Here is a 24,037-nt window from a genome sequence, read left to right as displayed (position 1 = left end):
TCAACAAGGTGGTTCTGTTAGTGTCTCGCTCGAAGTGGAAGGAAATTAAGTGGAGGAATGGAGGCTAAGTGGTAATTTAACAGCTTAGATTCAGGCTGTGTTTGGGGAATGGAAAGAGGTATACATCTAAGAAACAATGAAATGCTGTGTTTAATATCCTCGGATAGAATATTTTATATAATTCTCAATGTGTTCCGATACAGTGGAAAAATATTTTCCGCTTTTAAAGAGTGGTGGTAATTGCAATAAAAAGATTTTATTTATTTATGCATAGAGATAGATTTTGAAATCAAGTCACATATATAATCTTAAATATATGTGTAGATATATAAATGCATAAATCTCATGTGTGATAACCAAAACTAAGAATAAACTCAATAAGAAAGGAGATGTGGGTCTAGGGGCACCTGGGTGCATCAGTTGGTTGAGCATCTGACTTTGGCTCAGGTCATGACCTCATAGTTCCCAAGTTTGAGACCTGCATTGTGCTCTCTGCTGTCAGTGCAGGGCCTGCTTCAGATCCTCTGTCCCCGGCCTCTGTGCCCCTTCCCCACTCAAGTGCATGCTTGTTCTCGCTCTCTCTCTCTCTTTTAAAAATAAATAAACATTTAAAAGATTTTTAAAGAAAGAAAGGTGTGGGTCTATATGAAAAAAAAAACTATAAATCTTTAGTAAGGGAGGTGAAATAACAATTGAATAAATGTCATTTCTGAAATATGTCAATTCCAAATTGATATTACAAATTTAAAATGGTGAGATCTATCTGGAAGAATAATTGGACAAAAATAGCCAGCAAAGTGCTGCTGCTGTTGTTGTTGTTGTTTAAATTGGAGGGTTGAGAGTATAGAAGGCAGCAAAATGACTAGAAAAATGTTCCAAGAAAATAAACAGGTATCTCACTAAAGAAGAAATAGAAATGGCCAATCCAATAAAAATATGAAAAAGATTCTCAGTATGTGAAAAAGTATTCAGCCATCTTTTGCCAAATAATTTATGATTCCAAATGATCGTTCATCTAATTGGCAAAGATAAAATTCTGTATTCTTGTCCTGCTGGTCAGGAAGTGTAAATTAGCTTGTACTTTCTAAGTGGCATATCCCTTAGCTGAGCACTTGCACTTAATCCAGTAAAGAAGAGGATTCTAATTAAACTTGGTATGTTGACCATACCTACTTATTGCTCTCACCTCTTGGAGCCAAAATGATAGTAAAAGAATAAAAACGATATTCCTGAAGACAAGGAGAATAATAGAAATGAACTCCAGCATGATTTTGGAAGCTGGAAAGAAGTATACAAGTGATCACCAATTTAACAAGCTTGAGAGAGCCAAAATCTGTGTGGGCGGTGGGTGAAGCCCAGAAGCAGGTCTTACTTGTACAGCAGAACCTTCAAAAAGCTCGGGAATTAGGGAGCTAGGACCCTCTGAATATCAGAGTGGAGGTGGGATTGAGAACAGGATTGATTACAGGTCTGTTTAAGAAATGAATTAATCTCCAAATCCCTGTCTTAACACATGTAGAGAACTAGGGATTTAGTGGTTTGCAAGGTTGGACTTGAGACTGGACTTGGGGACACTGAACCCAGCTGAGGGACGTGGGTACATACTGAAAACAAGGGGATTAAGTGACAGTCTACAGTGAATGATTCTTTTTCCACCCGACTCTCCAAACGCTGGCACCCTGGCCTATACCTCCCAGGCCAGGAAGAAGATCCGCTGATAGTGACCGTTTGAAACCTTCCTGAATGGAACAACTCAGGCAGCTTCCTACAGCGAAACCCACCAATTGACAAAGCCCTACTTACACAGAGCTCCCAATTAGCTTTTTTCTTTTTACATACAGTAAAATGCACAGATCATAAAAGTACAGTTCGAGTTTTGACAAAAACAGGCAGTTGTGTAACCAATACTGCAACTGAGATACAGAAATCATTTTTGTCATCCCAGAAAGTCCTTTCTCCCCAATATGATCTGACTATTAAAAGCCACCACCATTCAGACCTCTGTGGCTCTCATCATGAATTAGTTTGCCTGTTCTTGAATTTCAAATAAAGGCGACCATGTAGTGCATACTATTTTTGTGTCTGGCTTCTTTCAACTTAATGCTTTTGAGATTCATCTGTGTTGTTGCATCAGCCAGTAGCTGTTTTGTGGTTGCTGAGTGGTATTTCATTGAATGAATATACCATGATTTGCTTTCCATTCTTCTGTTGATGGATATTTGGGTTACATATGGATGTGGTCGGTATGAATTAAACTGTTATAAACAACGTTGTATGTCTTTTTGTGGTAAATATATGTTTTCATTTGAGGGGGAGGGTAAGTACCTGGGAGTAGAGTTATCAAGTCATATGGTAAGTGAATTTCCACTTTATAAGAATCTGTCAGACCGTTTTCCAAAGTGGTTGTGCCACTGTCACCACTAAGGTATAGGACTTGTAGTTGTTCATATTCTTGCTATATATTTGGGGGTTTCTGTCTTTTTAATTTTTGCTTTCCCAGAGATATGAAATACTGTTTCATTGTGGTGTTAATTTGCATTTTCCTGACGATTAATGATGTTGAGCGCCTTTTCTTGTACATGGCTGTTTATATATCTTTTCTTATGAAGTATCTGTTGGAAGTTTTTGCCCATTTAAGAAATTATATTGTTTTTATTGATTAGTAGGAGTTCATTATATATCTTGGACACAAATTCTTTTTTTTTTTTAATGTTTATTTATTTTGAGAGGACACACGTTCTTTTTAAAAAATGTTTATTTATTATAAATAAAATTTATTTATTTGGGGGAAGGGCAGAGAGAGGAAGAGAGAGAATTCCAAGCAGGCTCCAGGCTCAACGTGGAACCTGATGTGGGGCTTGATTCCATGGCCTGGGACCATGACCTGAGCTGAAATCAAGAGTCGGAGGCTTAACCGACTGAGCCCCCCAGGCGCTGCTCTTAGACACAAGTTCTTTGTCCTTTGGCATGCCTGTGTTCATATATGATGAATATAGTGAATATTTACCCACAGCCTGTGGCTTATCTTTTCATTCTCTTAATAGTGTCTTTTTATGAGCAGAAATTTTTAATTTTGAAGAAGTCCAATTTATAAATTTGTTTTCTTTTATAATATTTTTTTTGTGTCCACTCTAAGAAATCTTTGTCCACCCCAAGATTTGAAGGTACTTTCTTTTTTCCTGGAAGCTTTTACATTTGGGTACATGGGCAATCTTGAATTTTCATGTATAGCATAAGGTAAATTAAGGCATTATCTTCCCCCTACATATTTATCTAGTTCTCTTGCCACAATTTCTTGAAACCAATTAGCTTTTTAATTATGCTTTCTCTTTTGGGGTGTATGGGTGGCTCGGTTGGGCGTCCGACTTCGACTCAGGTCATGATCTCGCGGTCCATGAGTTCAAGCCCCACGTCGGGCTCTGTGCTGACAGCTCAGGGCCTGGAGCCTGCTTCAGATTCTGTGTCTCCCTCTCTCTCTCTCCTTCAAAAATAAACATTTAAAAAACATTTTTTTTAAATAAAGAAATAAATGCTTTTTCTTTTAAAATGCATGGAGAACCAAGAAGAGTTTTGAAGGCAAAGACAAAAAATAAAAGAGAAAAAGAAAAAAAAAAGTATTTGAAGGAAACAACAACCAATAAACAAACAAATCTTTAGGCCCAAACCCAAATATAATTGATATCTTCGAGAGAAGAGAGTAAATAAATATTGCTTCCATGAGAAAAGAACAGGTGGCTATAACAAAGAATATTTAAAGAAAAAAGGAAAGGGGTTCTTGGAAATTAGAAATATAATAGAAATAATATTTAGCAAAATCACTGGAAGATAAAGTTGGGAAAAATCTGCCATAAAGTTAAAAAATAAAATTAAATTTAAAAAGGCCAAATAGGACAGAACAATTAGAAGGTCATTTTACATAGTCACCATCAAAATAATAGAAAGTCCAGAAAGAGATAACATAGAAAATAAGGAGATTATCAGAGGCATAATCCAAGAAAATGTTTTAGAATTCAAGGACACAAGTTCCTAGATTGAGACCCTACAGAATGCTGAGTACACTAGGTGAGAAAAGACCTATGCCAAGGCCCATAGTGGTCACATTTTAGAATACATGTAACGGAGTAGATTCTAAAAAGCGTTAGGAAATAACGCATTAGGAATCAGAATAATATCAGACTGCTCAACAGTGACACTGTAGAACTAGAAGACAGTGAAGCAAAGTATTTTAACATTCTGGGGGAAGAGGGTGATGGGAGCGATGTGAGCCTACGAAAGTCTGTATTCAGCCAGCCATACTTTAAAATAAAGATGACAAAGAGGCAGGATTTCAAAAGGTTTGCCTCCCATGTACCCCTTCTCAGGAAACTCTTAGGTGCTGTTCCAAAAGAGAGGAAGTAAATAACACCAACAAAAGAAGGAGCTCCGGAATTCTTCCAACAAACACAGAATACCTACTGTGTGCTGTGTCCATCTAAGATGGGTATAGAACACTGAAGAAAACAGAGGCCGTGCCCATATGGAGCTGAGTAGGAAGAGGTTAGCCATAAATACTTTAATGTATCCGGAATTAACAAGTGCTATGAAGAAAAATAAAGAAGGGGAAAAGATAGAGAGTGACAGCCAGAGATGGTGGTGGGGGTTGCAGTTTTAAATGGTGGAATGCAGTTTTAAGTGGGTGGGGGTTGCAGTTTTAAGTGGCAGGTCAGGAAGGGTTTTTGATGAGCAACCAGCCAAGGATGGATCAGGAGAATGAAGGGCTCTATATTTGTTGTTAATCTGAAATTCAAATTTAGCTGGGCATCTTGTACTTTAGCTGGTGTTCCTGTCCAGGAGGCATGTCACTAAAGAAAAATATAAAATTGATAGATTACCTAATGTGTTTGAATATTCTTCCAGTGGAGAATTTTGAGATCAGTTAGTGATAAGTACATAGAAAACAAAGCAGAGGGTGAGACAATTATAAATTCAAAGGAAAGTCAAAGGATGTAAAAGAAAGGAAATGTAGTAAGTCGTGGCCCTCAGTCGTAAGTAATTTTCACTGAGTCCAGTTTACTGAAGGAAGAGGAAATATGTGTACATTTAGGAAAAGTGTACAAGGATTAAAACTTCATCTTGCGTAGTAGGAACTCAGTAATATCTAAAGCTGAAAAATCAAGAAATAACACTTTAAAAAAGTTTCTTTTTTGAAAAGTGTTTCTTTTCTTGAAAAGTGTTTCTTTTTGAAAAGTGTTTCTTGAAAAGTGTTTCTTTTCTTGAAAAATCAAGAAATAACGTGATTAGAAATTTGTGGGCAAATAACTGAACAAACAACACCACCAGCACCAAAACAGCTACAAGAGTTGGAAGTGCTGGGTATATGTCCCAAAGGATTGAAAGCAGGGTTTTCATGCACGTTCATAGTAGCTTCATTTACGCAGCCCAAAGGTGGAAGCAGCCCAGCTGTCCATCATGGATGGATGGGTGAACAGAGAGTGGTATAGACATCACATACACACCGGGGACTATTACTCAGCCTTGAGAGAGAAGGGAATTCTGACACATGCCACACTGTGGATGAACCTTCAAGATACCGTGTTCAGTGAAATAAGCCAGTCACAAAGATACTACTGTTGTGTGGTTCCACTTACATGAAGTTCCGAGAACAGTCAAATTCATTGAGAAAGTAGAATGGTGATTGCCAGGGGCTGGTGCTGAGGAGGAATGGGGAGTTACTGTATTTGATGGGTACAGAGTTTAAGTTTGGGAAGATTAAGAAGTTCTGGAGGTGGATGGTGGTGATGGTTGCATCACAATGTGACTGTACTTACTGCCACGAACTGTATGCTTAAAAATGTTAAAATGGTAAGTTACATATATATTACCATATATGTGGTGCAAAATCACATGGATGTCACTACACTAAAAAGAAACTTGCAAGTGGTTACCTCAAGAGAATGGGAATCAGGGATGGGGAAGAGGAGACAACTGCTTTTCATGATACGTTTTATAGAGTTAATTGTTAAAACTACATAGATGGGTGACTTTGGTTTAAAAAACAGTTGCTGATTTATGCAAATATGTATGTGTGAAAAAATGCTTATCATAGGAAAGAACTGGAAGCAGCCTGTAATAACTACCAGTGGGTATTAGGTCAATAAATTATGCTGTATCTATACAGTGGAACACAACTCAGCTTTCAAAATGGTATTTGAAATCAAAGAAATACGTTCACAGTATATTACATGGGGGAGTGAGGGGGAATAATGGTCTCAGCAAAGCTTATGTTGAGTCTTAGGAGTGTTATGATTTGGTCTTTGTTTCTTACATGATTGAACTGAATGGTTTTTGTTTTCTAAAATGTTTTTGTGGCTGATTATTTAGTCAGGTATATATGGTGGCCTTGTCATAAAAACACTCTGAATTTAATTCTTAAAGGAGGAAAATGGCAAACCAGTTAAATCTCAGGGAATTCCTACTGTGTGTCCAGTTTCACGATCCTCAAATGAAGCAACTTCCCCATATCATTCCCGACGAAAGATGAGGAAACTTCGAGATCATAATGTCCGAACTCCTTCTAATCTAGACATCCTAGAGCTCCATACAAGGGAGGTCCTCAGAAGGTTAGAGATGTGTCCGTGGGAAGAGGCAAGTATTATGTTTCATTGTTACAGAAAGAGACTTGGCTGTTCCTGCAAGTTCTTTAGAAGGGTCATAAAAAGAAGAGTGTGGCCATTCTTGTTTTCTAATCTTTGCTTAGCGTTGTAGGGGTCAACAGTACTGATGCTTACGACAGGGAACAGGCTTCATTCAGCTTTGTAGGCATCGGTGTAGAAGTAGGATGAATAGATCTCATTTATCTACGGACATGTTTATTGTTTACCAAATGCCCTGTGCTCTTCTAGGCTCTGAAAAAGATACTGGAGTGAGCGAAACTTAAGTCTCTGCTATTGTGTGGCTTCCATCCTAGCTCGAGTTGGAAGGATGGAACATGAGGCATATACTAAAATGTTGTAATTTCAGATAACAAGTATTATAAAGGAAGCTAGAACAGTAGAGCAAGAGAATAAAGGGCCTGGTGCGTGGCTGGCTACTTTAGCTGGGGCCGTCAGAGGGCCTCTCAGGTGGGGTGGCATTTGAGCTGACAAACACTGGAAGAAGTCAGGTGGATACAAGGATTTGAGGAAACAGAGGGAAAAGCAATTGCAGAAAGCCTAACCCTGACTCAACAGCACCAGCATGGGGGACTGTTGGACAGGAAGACGGTCAGAATAAACCCAGAGAAACTGTCAGAGAAATGCTGGCACGATGGACAAAGGGGAGAGGGCGGACCTTTGTAAAACATGGTAATGAGTTTGTGATGAGATGCAGATCACCCATCAATTTACATCTTAAGTAAAGGATAGGAATAATTTAAAATGAATAAGAAAGAAGTACTTCTGACTTAAAATATTTAAAGAAGTTCCGTAGGAATTGTAACAAATATTTTACGTTTTTATGTAATTGTATTGATACTATTTTAAGCTTTTGTTGTTCTAAACCTTTTTAACCGATAGCCCTCTGGAAAAGACGTAGCTTATTATGAAAGGTTCTATTTATTACTAAAGAAAAAAATCACCACCAATAGGAAATACTCTCTATTAAAAACCAGCTACTGTTGTTCTTTTATGTCACACAGTGGCCTTTGTCCCTCGTGATGGCAGGGTGGTGGTCTGTGAGTTGCTGATGGTACCTCTTGGGAAGACAAGAGATTAGGTCAAGGATAGGATGACTGGGAGGGACTAGTGCTTCGCAGGAAGAAGCAAGGAAATGAGAATTAAAATACATTAAGGCACTGCTTTTCTAGCTTTTCAGCTTTCCGCAAGAGTGAAATGTCTTTAAATTCACTTTATGTAAATTTTACATTCTGCTTTATAGAATGTGTTTTATTGTCAATGGCCCTACAGAAAGATAAACCATATTTATGCTTTGGTTTTAGGAACCACATAGCTTTAGTGCCACACGTTGTGTATCCCCTGGCCTAGGGGGCTGCCTAGCACAGTTTGGGATTCAGGGCCATGGAGGAAGGTAGCAGTATACTGCATTTCTTTTGTCAGGCAGGCATGTTTGAGGGCAGATGCTAAGTTCAATTCTGTTTTTATACTTTAAGGACATCTTGAGCTCGAAACTGAATGGAAAATTTAACAAACATCTCCAGCCATCTTCCACGGTACCTGAATGGAGAGCAAAAGATAATGATCTACGATTATTGCTGACAAATGGAAGGATAATTAAGTATGTAAAGTAGATCACAGTGTCATACAGATGAGTTTTCGGTGGATTCCCTGTGTTCATTTAATCCCTAGTCCATATTATTGCACGTCTGACTCAAATACAGGGAAAGCATCTCGGTTTTCCACTCCGACTGTAAATTAGGGGAGAGGGTATACTATTTGGCTGCATCGTTGCACTGTTTTGTGACTTGGTCACTTTTCCCTCCATGTACAGGGATGAGAGACAGCCCTTTGCAGATCCAAGTCTTTATACAGCAGATAGTGAAAATGAAGAGGACAAGAGAAGGACAAAAAAGGCCAAAATGAAGATGGAAGAGAGTTCAGGAATAGAGGGGGTGGAGAATGAAGAATCTCAAAAGCCACTTAACAGTATGTTTGTTTTAATGGTCGCTTTAAAGGTCTGCTTATTACCAATGTGATAATGTGTAAAGTATCTTGCTAACTTTAAGATTCTTAAATTCGTGGCAGGATTGAAAATTGTCGTGTCCCTAATACTCTTTTGAGAAATCTGAAGTGTTTCCGAGTAGTTTGTCCATCGGGGAAATGTGGGTGCGGATGCCAAGTGAGGTGTAATGCACAGGGAAGGCATTTTTAGTGACAAGGATACGTGCTGGTCAGTGACACCTTTGTCTAGTGACAGTTTTTAGCAAGAGTCACATGAAAGCCTGTGCGTTTTATGGGCCTCTACTCCAAATAATAAAATAGTCACCAGTTTAATACAGCCTCATAAATAATTTTAGCTAACATGTATATGGTTTTCAGAATTAGGAGGCAGTACAGTTGGCTGGTCTGAAGCTGTTAGTAATCCATATATTGTTTTATTTGATTGCCTATTGACAGGACCACCTCTGCTTGGTTATTGTCAGCGTGACAAATAGTAACACTTCCTCCTTCTTGAGATCGTTCTTGTTTGAATGAAGTCTTCATTTCTTAGCATTTTTCAGAGCCTCTGTGTACGCTTCTATTTTAAAAAGTAGTTAAGTATTTTGATAATGACAAGAAAAATTAACATCAAGTCCGTTTGGGATACGTCAGTTCCTGCTAATTCCAAGTAAATTTGGTGTGGCTGTGCATGTGTTCACACGCCAGGGGGAAGGCAGCTCATCGGTGGGATTAGCAGACAGTTGTTATGTGGTGATGCCACGTGGGAGAGAAGGGCAGTGGCAAAGCCTGGTTTTCACACGTCTTGAATTCGCTATCCACGTGAATGCTTTTTCGGTTTAGGAGAGTTATCTTTTTGTTTTTTGTTGAGTGAAAGAATGCAAAAGGGAAAGTGAAAAGCATCTTGTAGCTAATTTTAGCGTCGGAGGTTTTTTTCTGGACAGAAATACAAAATTTCCACGCAAATGAGGACTATATCATCATGTTCAGTAAATGCCAAACGTTTTAAGAGTACAGTTCAGTCTGTACCATGGTCAATTAGGGAGAGAGTCTCTGGGGGAAGAAAGAAATGAACAAAATGAAAGCAATGGAAAAGGGGAGAGCGGGGCAGTCGAGACAGACCTGGAGGCTGGACCAACTTCAGGTACCACCTTGCTCGTAAGCTTCCACTGACTTTCCTTTTTCCCTCTTCCTTTTCCTTTGTAGGGTTTTTTACAAGTGTGAAATCAGAACTCAGGAATCGATCATCAGAATATTCTGATATTTCTGATTCAGAAGACTCTGGACCTGACTGCACTGCACTGGTATGCCCAAACCCCTGTGACTACTGCAATCTTTGATGGAAAGATGAACACCTACTTTCCTTCACCTACCAGGAAAGTAAATGACAGCTTTTCCCAAAGCCTGTCTCCATGACCTTTGTGGCACCCGGTCTTCCCTGTAATGGTGATTACACACATGCACGTGCACACATACCCCCAGTCACAGACTATTTACATTTGATAAATGTGGCTTTTGTCTCGTTTTAGAAAGGGTGGGTGGAAATACTGTTCTTATATTTCTCATAGGTTATGTTTCATTTTACTTTAAAGAAATCCTGTACTGTATGTTTTTGTACTAAGGAGTTACGTACTGTAATTGCTAGAAACTTTAGCTGTCATATGAAATACAGAAATAATTCCATGATAATTAAGATTCTGACTTTGCCTAGACTGATAAAGTGTTTTTGGTTAGTACAGACTTACTCAGATTTCTTACATTATTTGCTTCCATTTAATTATTTATTATCTCAGAAAAATAATTTTACCACTGAAGAGTCTGAAAGTTCAGGTGATGAAAAGAAACAAGAAATAACATCAAACTTCAAGGAGGACTCTACTGTGATGAGGAACTTTGTTCAAAAGGGCCAGAAGCCATCTAGGAATGAAATTCCAGTTAAAAGGTAGGCTTGGGGTGCCTGGGTGGCTCAGTCGGTTAAGTGTCTGACTCTTGATTTCAGCTCAGGTCATGATTTCACAGTCGTAGGATTGAATCCTGTGTCAGGTTCTGTGCTAGGCATGGAGCCCGCTTGAGATTCTCTCTCTCCCTCTCTCTCTGCCCCACCCCTGTTCATGTGTATGTGTGCTCTCAAAAAAAAGTTAGGCTTATTGATGGTAGTAGTGTTATTACATTGTGATATAAATTATATGAAAACATTTTTTTATTTTAAATTTTACCAAAAAGTGTCAAAAGAATAAATAAACTCTTGTCCTTTTACTTACCTTCTCTTTAGGGAATGTCCTACCTCGACGAGCACAGAGGAAGAAGCGATTCAGGGCATGCTGTCTATGGCAGGGTTGCACTATTCCACATGTTTACAAAGGCAGATACAAAGCACAGACTGCAATGGTGAAAGAGACTCTCTCCAGGATCCCAGCGGCTGCCACAGCAGTAACCATGAGGTCAGACAGGTGTATCGCTGTGATAAACCAGTGGAATGTGGTAAGAAACATAAATTAGTCTCTAAAATGTAACATGTCTCCCCCAACTAATAGCTCTGTAATCCTAGCTGCAGTTAAAGATTATGAATAAGAACTGTTGATCGGACATCTTTAGTTGGAGATGGTGTTATGCTTATTGGCCAAAAAATACATAGTGTTGATGTATACAAGATGCAAGTATAAGAACTCAAAATGTAAATTAATGGCTGGAGAATCATGTTCACTGGCATAATCCTACCAGTTCTGTTGCAAGATAGTTAGTACTGCTTCCCTTTCCTAAGCTGTTCAGAGTGGAAAGAATGTTGAGGCATCTCACATGGTCTGCTAGGCTTGAACCATCAGCCCTCTTTCCTTTCATGGGAGGGGAAACAAGTTTTGATCTCTTTCTGGTTGAGAATATTCTCTCTCCTACTTGAAAAAGAAGTACTGGGGAAGAGAAGACTCAGTGACAGTATTAGTGATGTCATGTAGTGTTTTTGTTCTCTGTGCCTTGGGGGAAGATTTTGTCTACCGAAAGTCTGAGGAAGACGGGTGGAGAAGACGGTACCACATTAAAACGAAATTCCTGTTGTAGAAATTGTGTTCATTCCCACCTAGTTGTGTGAATTGTCTGCCAGATACTTGACATGCATTTCATTTAGTCCTTGAAACAACATTTTGGTGTATGTAATAACGCTTTTATAGGAGGAGGCAAGAAGACTTAATAAAGCTGAGTGAACTTGCCTGTACTTACAGTACTTACATAGCCATTATAGTATTACATAGCTATTATTTGTTGGTATTGGAATTTAAACCCAGGACTGTCTGATCTCAAAATCTGGGCTTATTGTAGAAGAGGAAACTGAGGTTTAGAGATAACTTGCCTGAAGATGCATTGGTAATGGAAAAACTCAGATTCAGGTCTGGGTTTATCTGTCTGTCCACACCATTGTGTCTCCTTGTAATTTCTCTGGTCCCTTGAAAAGAAGGCTTCTAGGAAAATACTGCGGAATTCAGGCAAACATATGCCTTTATTCTATATGGAAAAATATACCAGCTTTAGAGTATGTTGCATTTGGTTTCTCATCTCCAACAGATGGCCTTAGAATTTGACTCTAGATCTTCCAGCATCTGGCACAAAACCTGTCATAGAAAGACAGTCTTGGAGAGAATTGAAAGGTTTAATGTGTTAGATTGTGAGCTGGTGGCTGTTTTATTCTTGGGAGGGAAACAAGTGTGGTGAAAGTATGTGCATAAGTACCTAAAGGGTTAACATACTGTTTTTGTTTTTGTTTTTGTTTTTGTTTTAATAAAATGTCCACCTAAATGTACTTTCACTTTTAAACATTAGGCGAATTTTGTTCATTACGATCAAGTCTGTACGGAGATGATTTAATTAAAACATCTCTTTAGGGTACCATGTCAAGACTGAAGATCAAGACTTGAGGAGTTCTTCCTGGAGGAAACAGTTGGATACCACTTCCAGATTTCATCTTCAGGTATGTGCCAGGCTTGAAACATCAAAAGGAGATTGAAGATTGTTATTAACTCTTTTTGCTTTCTATTTATTTTTTTTATTTTTTACTGCAACCAGTAATCAACCGTTCGATCTGTAAAGGTAAAAAAATAATTTACAGTTAAATGCACATTTAACAGCTCTCCTCCTTACGGGTTTCCAATGTAACAGCTAATGCAAGCCATGTGGATATAATGTGATCTGGAGAAGAATAGTTGATACAAGGAAAGTTAAAAACTCCTGAAGCCACCACTTTTAAGTTATGTCTGGGTAGAGTGAAAGGGAAAAAAAGTACCATGAAGATCTCTTTTTAATCTGACAGTGTTTCTTGAACATTTTTAGATAGTAAATTTCTTTGAAATTTGATGACAGTTATAGATTCTCTTTCCAGAAAAATGTTCATCATAAATACTGATTTTTGCATAGAATTTTCTCACGGTTTGTGTCCCATCCTTACCCCAGACTATCCACTGACTCCAGATTAGGAGCCCCTGCTCTAAGAGAAGAGACACTTGATGTCTTGGGATCCCAGTGTATTATTGCTTATACCAAACAAAATGAACCCAAAATAGCTTTTTGAAAAGCCACAGCCTTACCAGTAGCACCATACAAGGAAAGTGATACGACCTTTTGCTACAAACCTTGGAAAATGACAGAGGAAGAATCAAAATTCTCATGTGGCAGAGTTGAGTCCCCTAACCTTCCCAACGCCAAGCATACTCTGAGCAGTGGATTTTATGTGTGGTTTTTATTTTCTTCATTTGGCTTATCCACATTTTCTAAATAGCTATCGATTTTACAATAAGAAAAATAGCCAAGTTATTTTTTTAAGGCAAAGTTTCGTAAGTACAAGTTCTTTTAATAGAAGAATATGCTCCAGAATCAAAGGTCAAGGAAGGAATCCTTTAACTATTAGTAATTCACTCATTCAGTGTATGATTTTATAGTACCTCACTGGTCATAAAATTTATAATTTGTTAGTAGTATAGGATTCAATATTAAAAATAAGCTATTATTTGAATCTTTTGTTTTTTATATTTTTTTAATTTTAAAGAGAGAGCATGTGAGGGAGGGAAGAGGGGAGGGAAGGAAGGAAAGAGAATCTTAAGCAGCCTCCACACTCAGCACAGAGCCCAGTGTGGGGTTTGATTCCACGACCCTGGGATCATGACCTGAGCCAAAATCAAGAGTTGTACTCTCAACTAACTGAGCTACCCAGGCGCCCCTGAATCTAGCTGTTGTTTTTATTGTTGTCTTTGAAAATAAAGAAGTAAAGCACATAATTAACAAGATCGCCTTAGAAAATATCAGATTTCTTTTGCCTGTAAGCTAGAGAGGTTTTATAGAGAGGCATGTCAAATCATAACAATTGTTTTCTCATCCTCAGGCAGATTTGTAAGACTAATTTAAAGCAAGTCTATGTTTAATGCTGTTTTTAAAACTTATTTGACCATTACGGAATCAGGAATTTATTTTATGTCATACACACATATACAACTGGTTTCATGAAACATCACATCAGATGTATGCTCTTTTCAAGTTTGTGTTTTCCTTTCCTTTTTTAATTCTGGTGATGACCCTTTCCATTGGATTCAAGACCTACCAGTCAGTAGCACTGTTTGTTTTTCCTAATGGTTCACTCAGTGATCTTGAAGAGACTGAAGGAAGAATTGTTAGAGAAAAATCAGCATCCAGGGGCTTTTCTTAGCACACAACTTAAATACAGTGGAGATGAAACTTAACAGAGGTTAGATTGTAAAAAAGATAGTGCATTACACCATACATGGGAGCTGCGTTATGCTAAGGAAATGGTAGGTCCACATACCCCATCCCCGTGTTCCTTCCATGTCATATCATGGCACACGCACAGTGCCATGTTGCAGTATAATATACTTTATGTATTATATGTACTTATACAAATATATACATTTAGGGAAAGAGGTATTTATATACATAAATTATAAGTGGGGTTCCTGGGTGGCTCAGTCGGTTGAGTGACCGACTTCAGCTCAGATCATGATCTCACAGTTGGGAAGTTTGAAGCCCTCATCAGGCTCACTGCTGTCAGCACAGAGCCTGCTTCCTATCCTCAGTCCTTCCCACCCTGCCTTCCTCCCCTACTCATGCGTGCTCGCGCACTCTCTCTCTCTCTCAAAAATGAATAAACATTTAAAAAATATAAGCTATGTATATATAAATTATAAATTATGTAAATAAAACTATATGTGTGTGTATATATAAATATGTAAATAAAAAAGTTTTCTTTTGGACTTAAGTTACTGTGCAAACTTCAATACTTGAATTCCTTCGTGCTGTTCGGGTTTGGAGTGACATGGCCATCCTGAAGGGGTGGTCTTCTGTGGCTGCCACATTTTACAAAAACCGCAGTTCAGTAGTCTATTTCTCCTCTCTCTTGACTTGCTATTGAATAGAGAGGGTAAATACCTCGCTTATCTTAAAGGACTTTAAAAATCCGGCCTTATTTCCTTCCTTTTTTAGGATCTTAGTAGAGGCCAGAAATGCATCAAAAAGGAAGGTTCATCCGAAATCATTCAGAAGGTACAAAGTAGAAATTCTGTGGACAGCAGTGGCTCAAGCCCTCAAAATGGAAAGTATACGCAGAATTCAAGCTTGATTTCAGGGGCGTGCCAGATAAATAATGGCAGTATAAGCCCAGAAAGGCCAGTTGGTGAAACTTCCTTTTCAGTGCCCCTTCACCCCACCAAGAGACCTGCATCAAATCCACCACCTATCAGCAACCAGGCAACAAAAGGTAGGCTGAGTATAATTTTGTGTGTGGCGGTGCTGGTGGCAGTTGCGATGGCCTCGTATAGTGGTTTGCCCTGCAGCTGCTGACAGCCTGATGCCTGAGGGATGGTGCGGTGATGGCAGCTTGCAGAGGTTGTTGTGCGAACAGAGATGCCCGTGGGAAAAGAAGGATACCTAGGTCAGCCGTGAGGATTGGGAGTGGCTTTCTGGAAGAGGAGGTGGATCCCGAAAAGGGAGGTTAAGGGGTTAGCCAGGCCGGGTTGGGGAAGTGACGGGGTGGACCACAGTGAGGGTGAAGGAGATGGGATGGCCCATGGTACAAAGGTGAGAAACAGTACGGGGGGGGGGGGGGGTGGTATTTAGGGACCCACCGTTTTGTCACTGAAGCACCGGATGACGCAGGAATCCGGTTAGAGCTCATGCTCAAGAGATCGGCAGGGATCAGACTGAGGGGCGGATGGCCTGGTAAGTCCTGTGAAGGAGGTTGGCCTGTATCTCTCAAGTGCTGAGGTGGAAGTTTGAAGCAACAGGATTCCAGGAGCGTGACTTTGCCCGATCGGAACACCTAAAAGCCTTGCTTTCCGTACAGCTCTCCCTTTAGGTCCTCCAAGTGCTGTCTGTCGAGAATGACTTTCATTATGATTTACACTGTCGTTGGTGTTTTATAGGTAAACGTCCGAAAAAAGGAATGGCAACAGCCAAGCAACGTCTTGGGAAGATCCTTAAGTTGAACAGAAATGGCCACGCCCGTTTCTTTGTGTGACGGGGCTGCTGCTGTGGCCACTCTTCCCTTTGGAGACAGACTGGTTTCGGGGGCGCGGGAGCCTGGAGCTCCGGCCGGGCCCTCGCCCGACGCGGTTTGCATGTACAGTAGAGAACACTGCCTGAAGAACAAAATGAACCTGATGCTGCATTTTCACTGTGCCACACCCACTCAGCAATAACCGTTTTGGACCTGGTGGGGGAGAGGAAGAAGGAGGGTAGAACCTTAAAAAGAGACCTTGAACTGGGAAAGGTCTCTTGTCAGGGCTTGAATTTCATTTTGTTGTTGGTAGTGTCTTGATTTATTTTCAGTAGTAAGGTAAAGAATTATCAATAATTTATTTAACAGATTTTTTTTTTTTAAAGTTAACAGCTTTTAAATTCTTTCTTTTTTAAAGCTATTTATTTGGAAGATTTCTGGAGAAATATCTCACTAATTTAGATTTAAGAATGTGAAAGTTTTTAAATTATTTTTGATAGTGTGTATGTTACATGTGGGGAGGAGCCACAGTAACAGTAACTAGTCTGGACTCTTAAATTTGATATTCAGGTTAAAGTCTTAAACAGGGATTTGATGCATTAATTATTTTAAATTAAGATGTATATGAAAATCATTTTATTTTATATATTTCATGTGTTTTTTATAAGCTATTAGCTTCGCTTTTGCTAACATCCAAGGTGCATACTGTTATCCAGGTCGATTACCTTACATCCCACCTTCCCTCTGCACTCCCCATCATTTTGTGACGACACAAGACTCTTCTCTTTGCAGGGAAACACTTTCGTAGCCAACGTGTAAGAATTACATAAAAGATCCCACATTTCGCATTTCGTTTGACATTGCAGTTTTCTTCTAATTATATATAAATAGGCTTCTTGCATTTTCATTTTTGCTGATGATATCTGGGTCCCAAAGAGAACAGCTTTAATATCTTTTTCCTACCTTTGGGGAAAGGATCATAAGTTTGGTTAAATTGTCATGTTTATAGTTTTTCAAATACATTTGTAACTACAGAGGGCCTTCTTCATACTGCTGGTGTTGGAGGGCAGGACGAGCACCTGCCACAGAGGTTATATTTTATGACGCTTTTATTCTGTGTGTATCTAACTTGTTGGAAAATATGAGATATGGTTTGACTTAGTATATTCAAATCTGCATAATAAGCCGTAATATAATAGGACTATACTATATTAAGTTGTATAGAAGCAAGCATGTTGGAGTAGATCTTTTGGGTGTATGTGTGTCTAGTTTCTTATTTCTTAACTTTCTAAGGAATTATTTAAGATACGGATCTGGAGTAAAATGGTGCTTCTTGCAGTTTCTTCCATATGTCCTAACTTAACCAGTGCATATTGAGATTAAGTATCTGGTCGAGCTTTAAGGAATCGTTTATCTCCTTTATGCACAGTTCTTACTAAATGCCAGTTTTCAGTTGCTCTAATAGCTTATATTTTCCCTTTTCTCCCCCATGGCATAAAAATAAGTGATTTCTGGGGGTGGGGTGGAGATATTCCCAATTCTGACAATAGAACATTTTACAAGTTTCTACAAAGAAAATATAGGCAAATAAGATAAAATTTATTTTTATGGAGAAGAAATATGGCCATATTGTGGATTTGTCTCTTTTTTACTCAGCAAGGTAGCAGGACATTCCCTTCTGTATTAAGTGTCACTTGAAGAGCTAAGAAAAAAACCTATACCATCATCTTTCATGGTTGTATTCAAATGTGTATTTTCAAAGAGAAATATTTCTTACTCTGTCTCTATTCCAGTATTTCATGGAATAAATATAAAATAGCTTATGAATTAGCCTTTCTGGTCCAAGCAACTGGACCAAAGTCTGGGTCTTAACTGGGTGTCAGGAAAAAGAATTGGTATGGAAATACTAAATGTCTGTAAATGGCCTACTTAAACTCTGTCTACACTATGCCAAAACTAGTTAAGGAGATGGGTATAATCAGTCATTTGTTTGGTCATTGGATCTCAAGTTGTCAAAAGTTGGGGTTTGACTGATTCTCCTACCTCCCGATGTATTATTGTGACGTTTTGGTTTTCTGCAGACACCGTTTTAGTGTTAGAGTTCCCATGATTTTGTTTGGGTTTAAGAAATAAGAATTATAATTTCTTCTTCCGGCTACATCATGATCTGGGTTCGCTTTCTTTACATTTTTCTTAGCTCTAAGTGTTTTTAATTACCTGACCTCTTTTCTTTAGCTATAAAAATGAAAATCGATTTATTTTTATGAATTAAAGTGGGGAGCAGTGTCCACCCTGTGTACTTAGGCCAATAAATACTAATTTTAAGTAGCCAGTATGTAAAAGTATTAAGTGAAGGTACTGTGGATTCATTTTTGGCACATTTAGCCCATTAACGGGCTAAGTTAAACCAAAAAACAGCTTTCGGTAGTATAATATAACCACTGAAACAGAATTCATGTATCTTTCTCTGAATTGGTGAAAATTCAGCCTACTGGCCCAGTGAGTCTCCTAGTCAAAGGTCTTCTAAAGTTACTGGCTGTGATGCATCCTTTCATCTCATGGAAATGACTGAACTTTGAGATGACTGCAGCCAGGGTCTGGACTCCGCTGTGATAGACAGCCTTTCATGTTTTCCTCTGTCTCCTTTATAAACCATACTACCACACGGACACTGCAGCATAGACAAGGAGACAACAGTGGTGGCATTTAGCTGATCATATGCAAGTAAATAGGTAAAAACAATTGCGACTTAACATATGTGATTTTAATGGTACTAGTAGATCATGGTTTTTCTGTATTGATTCAAATAAGTGACTTCTGTTAACCTGGGACCCCCTGTACTGTAACTCATAATGTCACACAACATGCTTTCCAGGATTGATTAACGATGTAAATAATACAAAGCTGGCAGTTGATAGTAGTTTGGCGTCCTAGAAATACACCGAACTTCGTAAGCATCAGTTAAGTTTTAAGCATACAGAGTTAAAAATTCTGACTGAAATCGTCTTGTAAACTCAGAGAAAACAAGCCCATCTTTATCACAACTTAAATACTTAGCTTGAAGACTGTTCTGTTTTTTTAATAATCCTAATTATTGCCTTTTAAATGAACTCTACTGTACTGACTCGTATACTAGCAGCAGGTATTTACGAAACACCTGTGTGCCCAGCACTACTTAGTCCTGTGGGGGAATTTAAAGTTGAAGTTGTGGTCTCTGCTCTTGAAGGCATCTTCTCCAAGAAGTAAGCAGTATTAGTTTCATTTCTAAGCAAACTTATGCAAAAGAGGGCCCGTGTATTTAAAAAAAAAAAAAAAAAAAAAAAAAAAAAGCATAACTTTAATAGTTTCAAAGAAGTGGAAGGTTTTTTTTTTTAATTTTTAAAATTTAAGAAATATTTCAGAAGTTAATAATTTAATGTTGGTAGTAGAGGGGTGTGGTGTAACATGGAAGGGAGCACGAACCTGGGTTTTTGTCCCAAGTTCTACCGTTTATGCATCAGCTGTGTGTCCGGAAATAAGTCACTCTTTCTGAGTCTTGGTTTTCTCATTTGTAAGTATGGACAAAAATGTGGTTAGGAAAAACATAGAAAAACATTCCTTAATTATTAACACGTCATACTTACCGAGAATTTATCATTTAAGTTACAACTGACAGTGCACATCTCTATGCATTTTTAAGTGAAAACTATTACTCATAAATTTTGTTTCACATACAATACATGCCCGGAGCATGGTACCTAAAAAGTCAGAAGCATCTCTAACAAGGCATTGAGTTAAAATCAGAATTAGTGCTTGAAGTGGAAGAAAAAGAAATGAGCTAGTTTATGGATAAGGGTTTATGGATAACAACAAGTAGCTGTTATGATGGTTTAAAGGAACTCAAAGGTGGTTTGAGGTTTTGCTCAAAGAGGAATTAGGTCAGTGCTGCTCCACAGACTCTTCAGGTACTAGATAAAGGTAAAATAAGTCATGGAATGAAAATGGTTTAGCAGCTACCCAAGGAGCCAGGGAAAAAATATAAGATGGTCAAAAGATGGGAACCAACAAAGCCAGCTCGCAGTTGGCCACGAAGAGCTTGCTGGGTAGAGAGAGAACACACTGTAGTGGGAAAGGAGACTTGACTGGACATCTTCAGAGGAGAAGATTCCTTCTGCTCTTTTCCAGAGGTGCTGTCTGTAGTGATAGGGCTAGTCCCCAAAGAGTGGATGAGTAATTGTACGGCCCACTTTACTACTGCCAGGAGTAACTACACTTGATCTTAGCCAAAAGGCCGAGAAGCGATACCAGGAGTAACTACTACAGTATGTAAACATTTTACAATTTCATGTTAAGAAATGAGGGCTTAATAATGTAAATCTGAACATTTTTCAAAAATTCCTTCCCCTTCTCCCTCCCCCATTAAATATTAAGCTAATTGCTCCCTCCCTGCTAAAAATCGGCAGTCATTTTTGGATGTCCCAGACCTTCACCTAAAGCAATCTTGAGAAGGCTGAGCTTCAGATTGTTAGCTTAGGAAAAGAGTGTTGCCAGTAAATAGAGGAGACCAACGAAAGCCAGGAGGGCAGTGATTCGCCTGGGGTCACAGTGGATCCTAGACCTCAGGTCCCTCGCTTCCTGAAGCAGCCCCTGTTGTGTGACCTTGTGCAGCCTCTGCTCCTCCTGTGGTGGATGACGATGATAAGCTTACTAGAAGTCACGTGGAAAGAAAGGGAAAGAAATAATATGCTTACTACGTTGCTGATGAACGAACGTAATGTAATTTTAATACTGTAGCCTTACTAAAAACCCTTTTCATATTTTCATTTGTTTTTCAGTGAGCTTCCTGCCATAAGTCAAATATTTGATCCCCTTACAGAAACAAAATTTTAGAAGTAAGGTCGCTAAGAAGCAAATGCCTGTTTCCAAAGCAATCAGCTTATCATGACTGTGGTTTTATTCTTTTATAGTATTTTTTCCCTTTATAATGGGTAGGGGAATATGATACCCATTTGCCTGCATTCTACCCCGTAGACTCTCCCACTCACCCTTGGTGCCCTTTCTAGTGTCCTAAAGCTTTGTCTTATCAAGTGGAAAATTAAATTTTTTGTTAAAACCTTTTTGAAACTGCATACAGTGAATCTCCCAAGTTTATCTGCTCTGCACTATTTCACTAATAAACCCTGGCTACCACGTAGCCCTTGACCTCCAAGTAGTTTATAAACCTATGCAAGACCTGTGACATTCTGAATCCACTTTTATTTTGGAAATCAGTCCTAAATGGAACCTAATCATAGATAAACCTTGCCTCCACCCAGTTTTATTTTGGCCATTTCCTTTTCAAGATGTCAGCTCTTTGTCCCCAAGATTTTTCACCAAAACAATGGTCATAAGTGCTGGAATATATAGTACTTTGCAGGAATAAAATAACCCAGACATACTCTTCTTACGTTTCTTTGGTGATTTTGGTTGGTGACAGTTACCAGCATTGAGTGTGATCTATAATGAGGAGTTGATTCCTTGCCAAGAATCATTTCTTCCCTCTAAGATTCATAAGTAACCTTTTATTTTTACAAAGCATACATATAACTTCCACACTATAGTCAGGGACCTGAGGTGTAACTTGCTAAGTGAACCCCAAGGTTATTTTATCTTGCAAAAGAAACCTAAACCAAACTAAGGGCCTTACATATATGGTTAGACTGAATCAAAAGCTATAATAACCTCAGTTTTCTCAAAAACAGCTTCTGACTGCAAAAGCGATTCATGCAGTTGTTAGGTGTGAAATAGCGCTGATCAGGGAGCACAGTGCACCCTTGCAGACTATTTCCTTCCGACAAGACTTTTCTACTTTTAATATAAATTAAGCCATAACAGTTTCATGCTGTGGAAAGAGGGTGAAAAGGTTCATTCTAAGAGATTATATAATATGAATTTTCACATTTACTGTGAAATGTCTAACTTTGCCAGTGCTTCAGCAGGTTTTTTTTGGGGGGTGGGTGGGGTGTAGAGGGTGGTGATGCGGGGGTAGTATTGGTTTTAGGGGTTTTAAATCTGTGAAATTTGAAAAGGGGACAGTTGTTGGCTATGGTATTTACTAGTTTTGTAGTAACGTTTTGCTAGCCTGACTGACTTTCCTTAACTGATTTTTATGCCCATGGTCCAAGGTGACTGTCACCCTTTCTTGTTTGGGGTGTCTGCGGAGTAGTGTCTTGTCTGTTTGTATAGGCAGTTGGTATGTGTGCACATGTGTGTCCTTTGAATACAGAAGCACACGGTGTGACAACAGAGTGGGGTGTGGCTGGGAAATGGGATGCGGAAGCTTTAAGAGCATTTTTTTTGGATTCGTAACAGTATTTCCCATCTTTTGCCTGCAGGCGGGGAAAGTGTACAGTATTTATTTTGTTTCTGTTTTCACTTTGTAAGTCTTCAAGTAGCTTACATTGGTTATTCTAGGGGAGGACAAGTGACTTGTTTCAAGTTGTATTTAGTATTCTTACTTTCCAATTTCTGTATTTTAAAATATTGAAATTAAAATTGTATTACTTCTGTTTTGATTTTTTTAGCACTCGGTGTATTTTTTGCTCATTTTGTTTGAAAGTATAAATGTTGAAAGTTGTATAAAATGTGTCTTTGAAAGAAAAAAAACCTGAATTCTATATCCAAATCTGACTTGCTGCTCCCTTTTTCTGTTTATTGACTCATAGGAGATTGGAGAATGTGAAAAGCTGTGTCACACTTCCGCTTCTTACTGTTTCCGAAGATTTAAATGTGAGGAGTAATGTGTCCTATTCTTTTATTAGATGTATCTCTGGGGAAGCAGTTGCTGAAAGAGGGGAAAGAACACAAAGGCTAATTGGCAAGATGCTGCTGTGTTGTGGCCACGGATGGGGGTGTTTCCTGACGGACATTTAAGAGCACTCATGGTCCCCAAGCCGGTCACCCCACAGAGATTTCTTGAGCACCTGCGGTATACCGGGTGCTGTTCTAGTGCCGGTGCTACAGGAGCGAACGGAACAGCCCCAGTCGTCAGGGAGCTTACGGTCGATGTGAAAGGTGGGGGAGAAAAGAGGTGCCTCGGTGACCGGCTGCCTCAGGGAAGGTGGGGTGGGAGCGCTAGTTCAGGGAGAAAGACGGGTTCCCTTTCAGACGTGGTGCTTTTGCGGGATCTGATAGCCCCGTCTGGGAGGATATGCGGCACAGTGAGAAAGGAGCCCTGGGCAGAGGAAGAGGGAGTACGGGGTGGGGGCAGCACTTCAGGGCAGAAGAGGGGCCCGGGAAGGGGGCAGAGAGCGGCTGAGTCTGCTCAGGAGGAGGACCCCGAGTGCAGGTCACAGGAGCCAAGGCTACAGAGATAACAGAGGCCTGTGCCCTCCTGTACCTAATACCTGCAAGAGAGTCGCTGTTCCAGAGCACGCACACTTAGCCCACCTCAGCAGCTGTTACGGGAGTGTTACCCAAAGCACCTTTATGCCTCCTCTTTCTTCTAAACCGGCCTGCTCTGGTCCAGCCGATTGAGACCTAAATCTGAAACGAATCTGTTCTTTTGTAAAAATCCAGACTGTCGGTCTGTATACCTGCGGGATGTTGACCCTTCACCGGGCTCATTTGGTACTGGTTATCAGGACCTACTCTCCGTAGACTTAGCTTGATTTTTGTGTTTGCACCAAGCAGTGAGACTGAGACGCATCACTGTGAGATGTGTCGTGTGACCCAGCCCTCATTTTAGATTGAGAAGAATCAGGTGGTATGCCGAACACAGAGTTTTGGACAGAAGCCCTCATTATCTTTGTTCCATTTGAGTACTTCCTGCGTATAAGGGATATTTTCATTTCTTCCTCGGAGTAACCCAGCGAGGTAGGTGCTATATTCCCCATCCTACAGATGAAACTGAGGCCAGAGAGGGTAAATAATATGTGTGGGTTCACACTGCTCATAAAACAGA

The 24,037-nt window shown here is 39.3% G+C and overlaps 1 protein-coding gene across 1 annotated transcript in view; it reads left to right on the top strand.

Annotated features, from left to right (window-relative positions):
- The window catches only part of KDM7A (lysine demethylase 7A), an 82,574-nt gene extending 59,925 nt beyond the window's left edge, over positions 1 to 22,649 (top strand). The window contains exons 12-20 of the mRNA XM_023250623.2: positions 6,415 to 6,624; positions 8,126 to 8,250; positions 8,464 to 8,618; positions 9,837 to 9,934; positions 10,424 to 10,572; positions 10,903 to 11,111; positions 12,503 to 12,588; positions 15,105 to 15,378; positions 16,043 to 22,649. Coding sequence (XP_023106391.1) covers positions 6,415 to 6,624; positions 8,126 to 8,250; positions 8,464 to 8,618; positions 9,837 to 9,934; positions 10,424 to 10,572; positions 10,903 to 11,111; positions 12,503 to 12,588; positions 15,105 to 15,378; positions 16,043 to 16,137 — 1,401 coding nt within the window. The 3' untranslated portion in view covers positions 16,138 to 22,649. The remainder of the gene's footprint in view (positions 1 to 6,414; positions 6,625 to 8,125; positions 8,251 to 8,463; positions 8,619 to 9,836; positions 9,935 to 10,423; positions 10,573 to 10,902; positions 11,112 to 12,502; positions 12,589 to 15,104; positions 15,379 to 16,042) is intronic.
- The last annotated feature ends 1,388 nt before the right edge of the window (positions 22,650 to 24,037 follow it).

Source organism: Felis catus, chromosome A2 (genome assembly GCF_018350175.1).
Source record: "Felis catus isolate Fca126 chromosome A2, F.catus_Fca126_mat1.0, whole genome shotgun sequence".
Classification (NCBI taxonomy): domain Eukaryota; kingdom Metazoa; phylum Chordata; class Mammalia; order Carnivora; family Felidae; genus Felis; species Felis catus.
The sequence above is the reverse complement of the archived record's forward strand: the minus strand, read 5'-3'. Positions and strand labels throughout refer to the sequence as shown.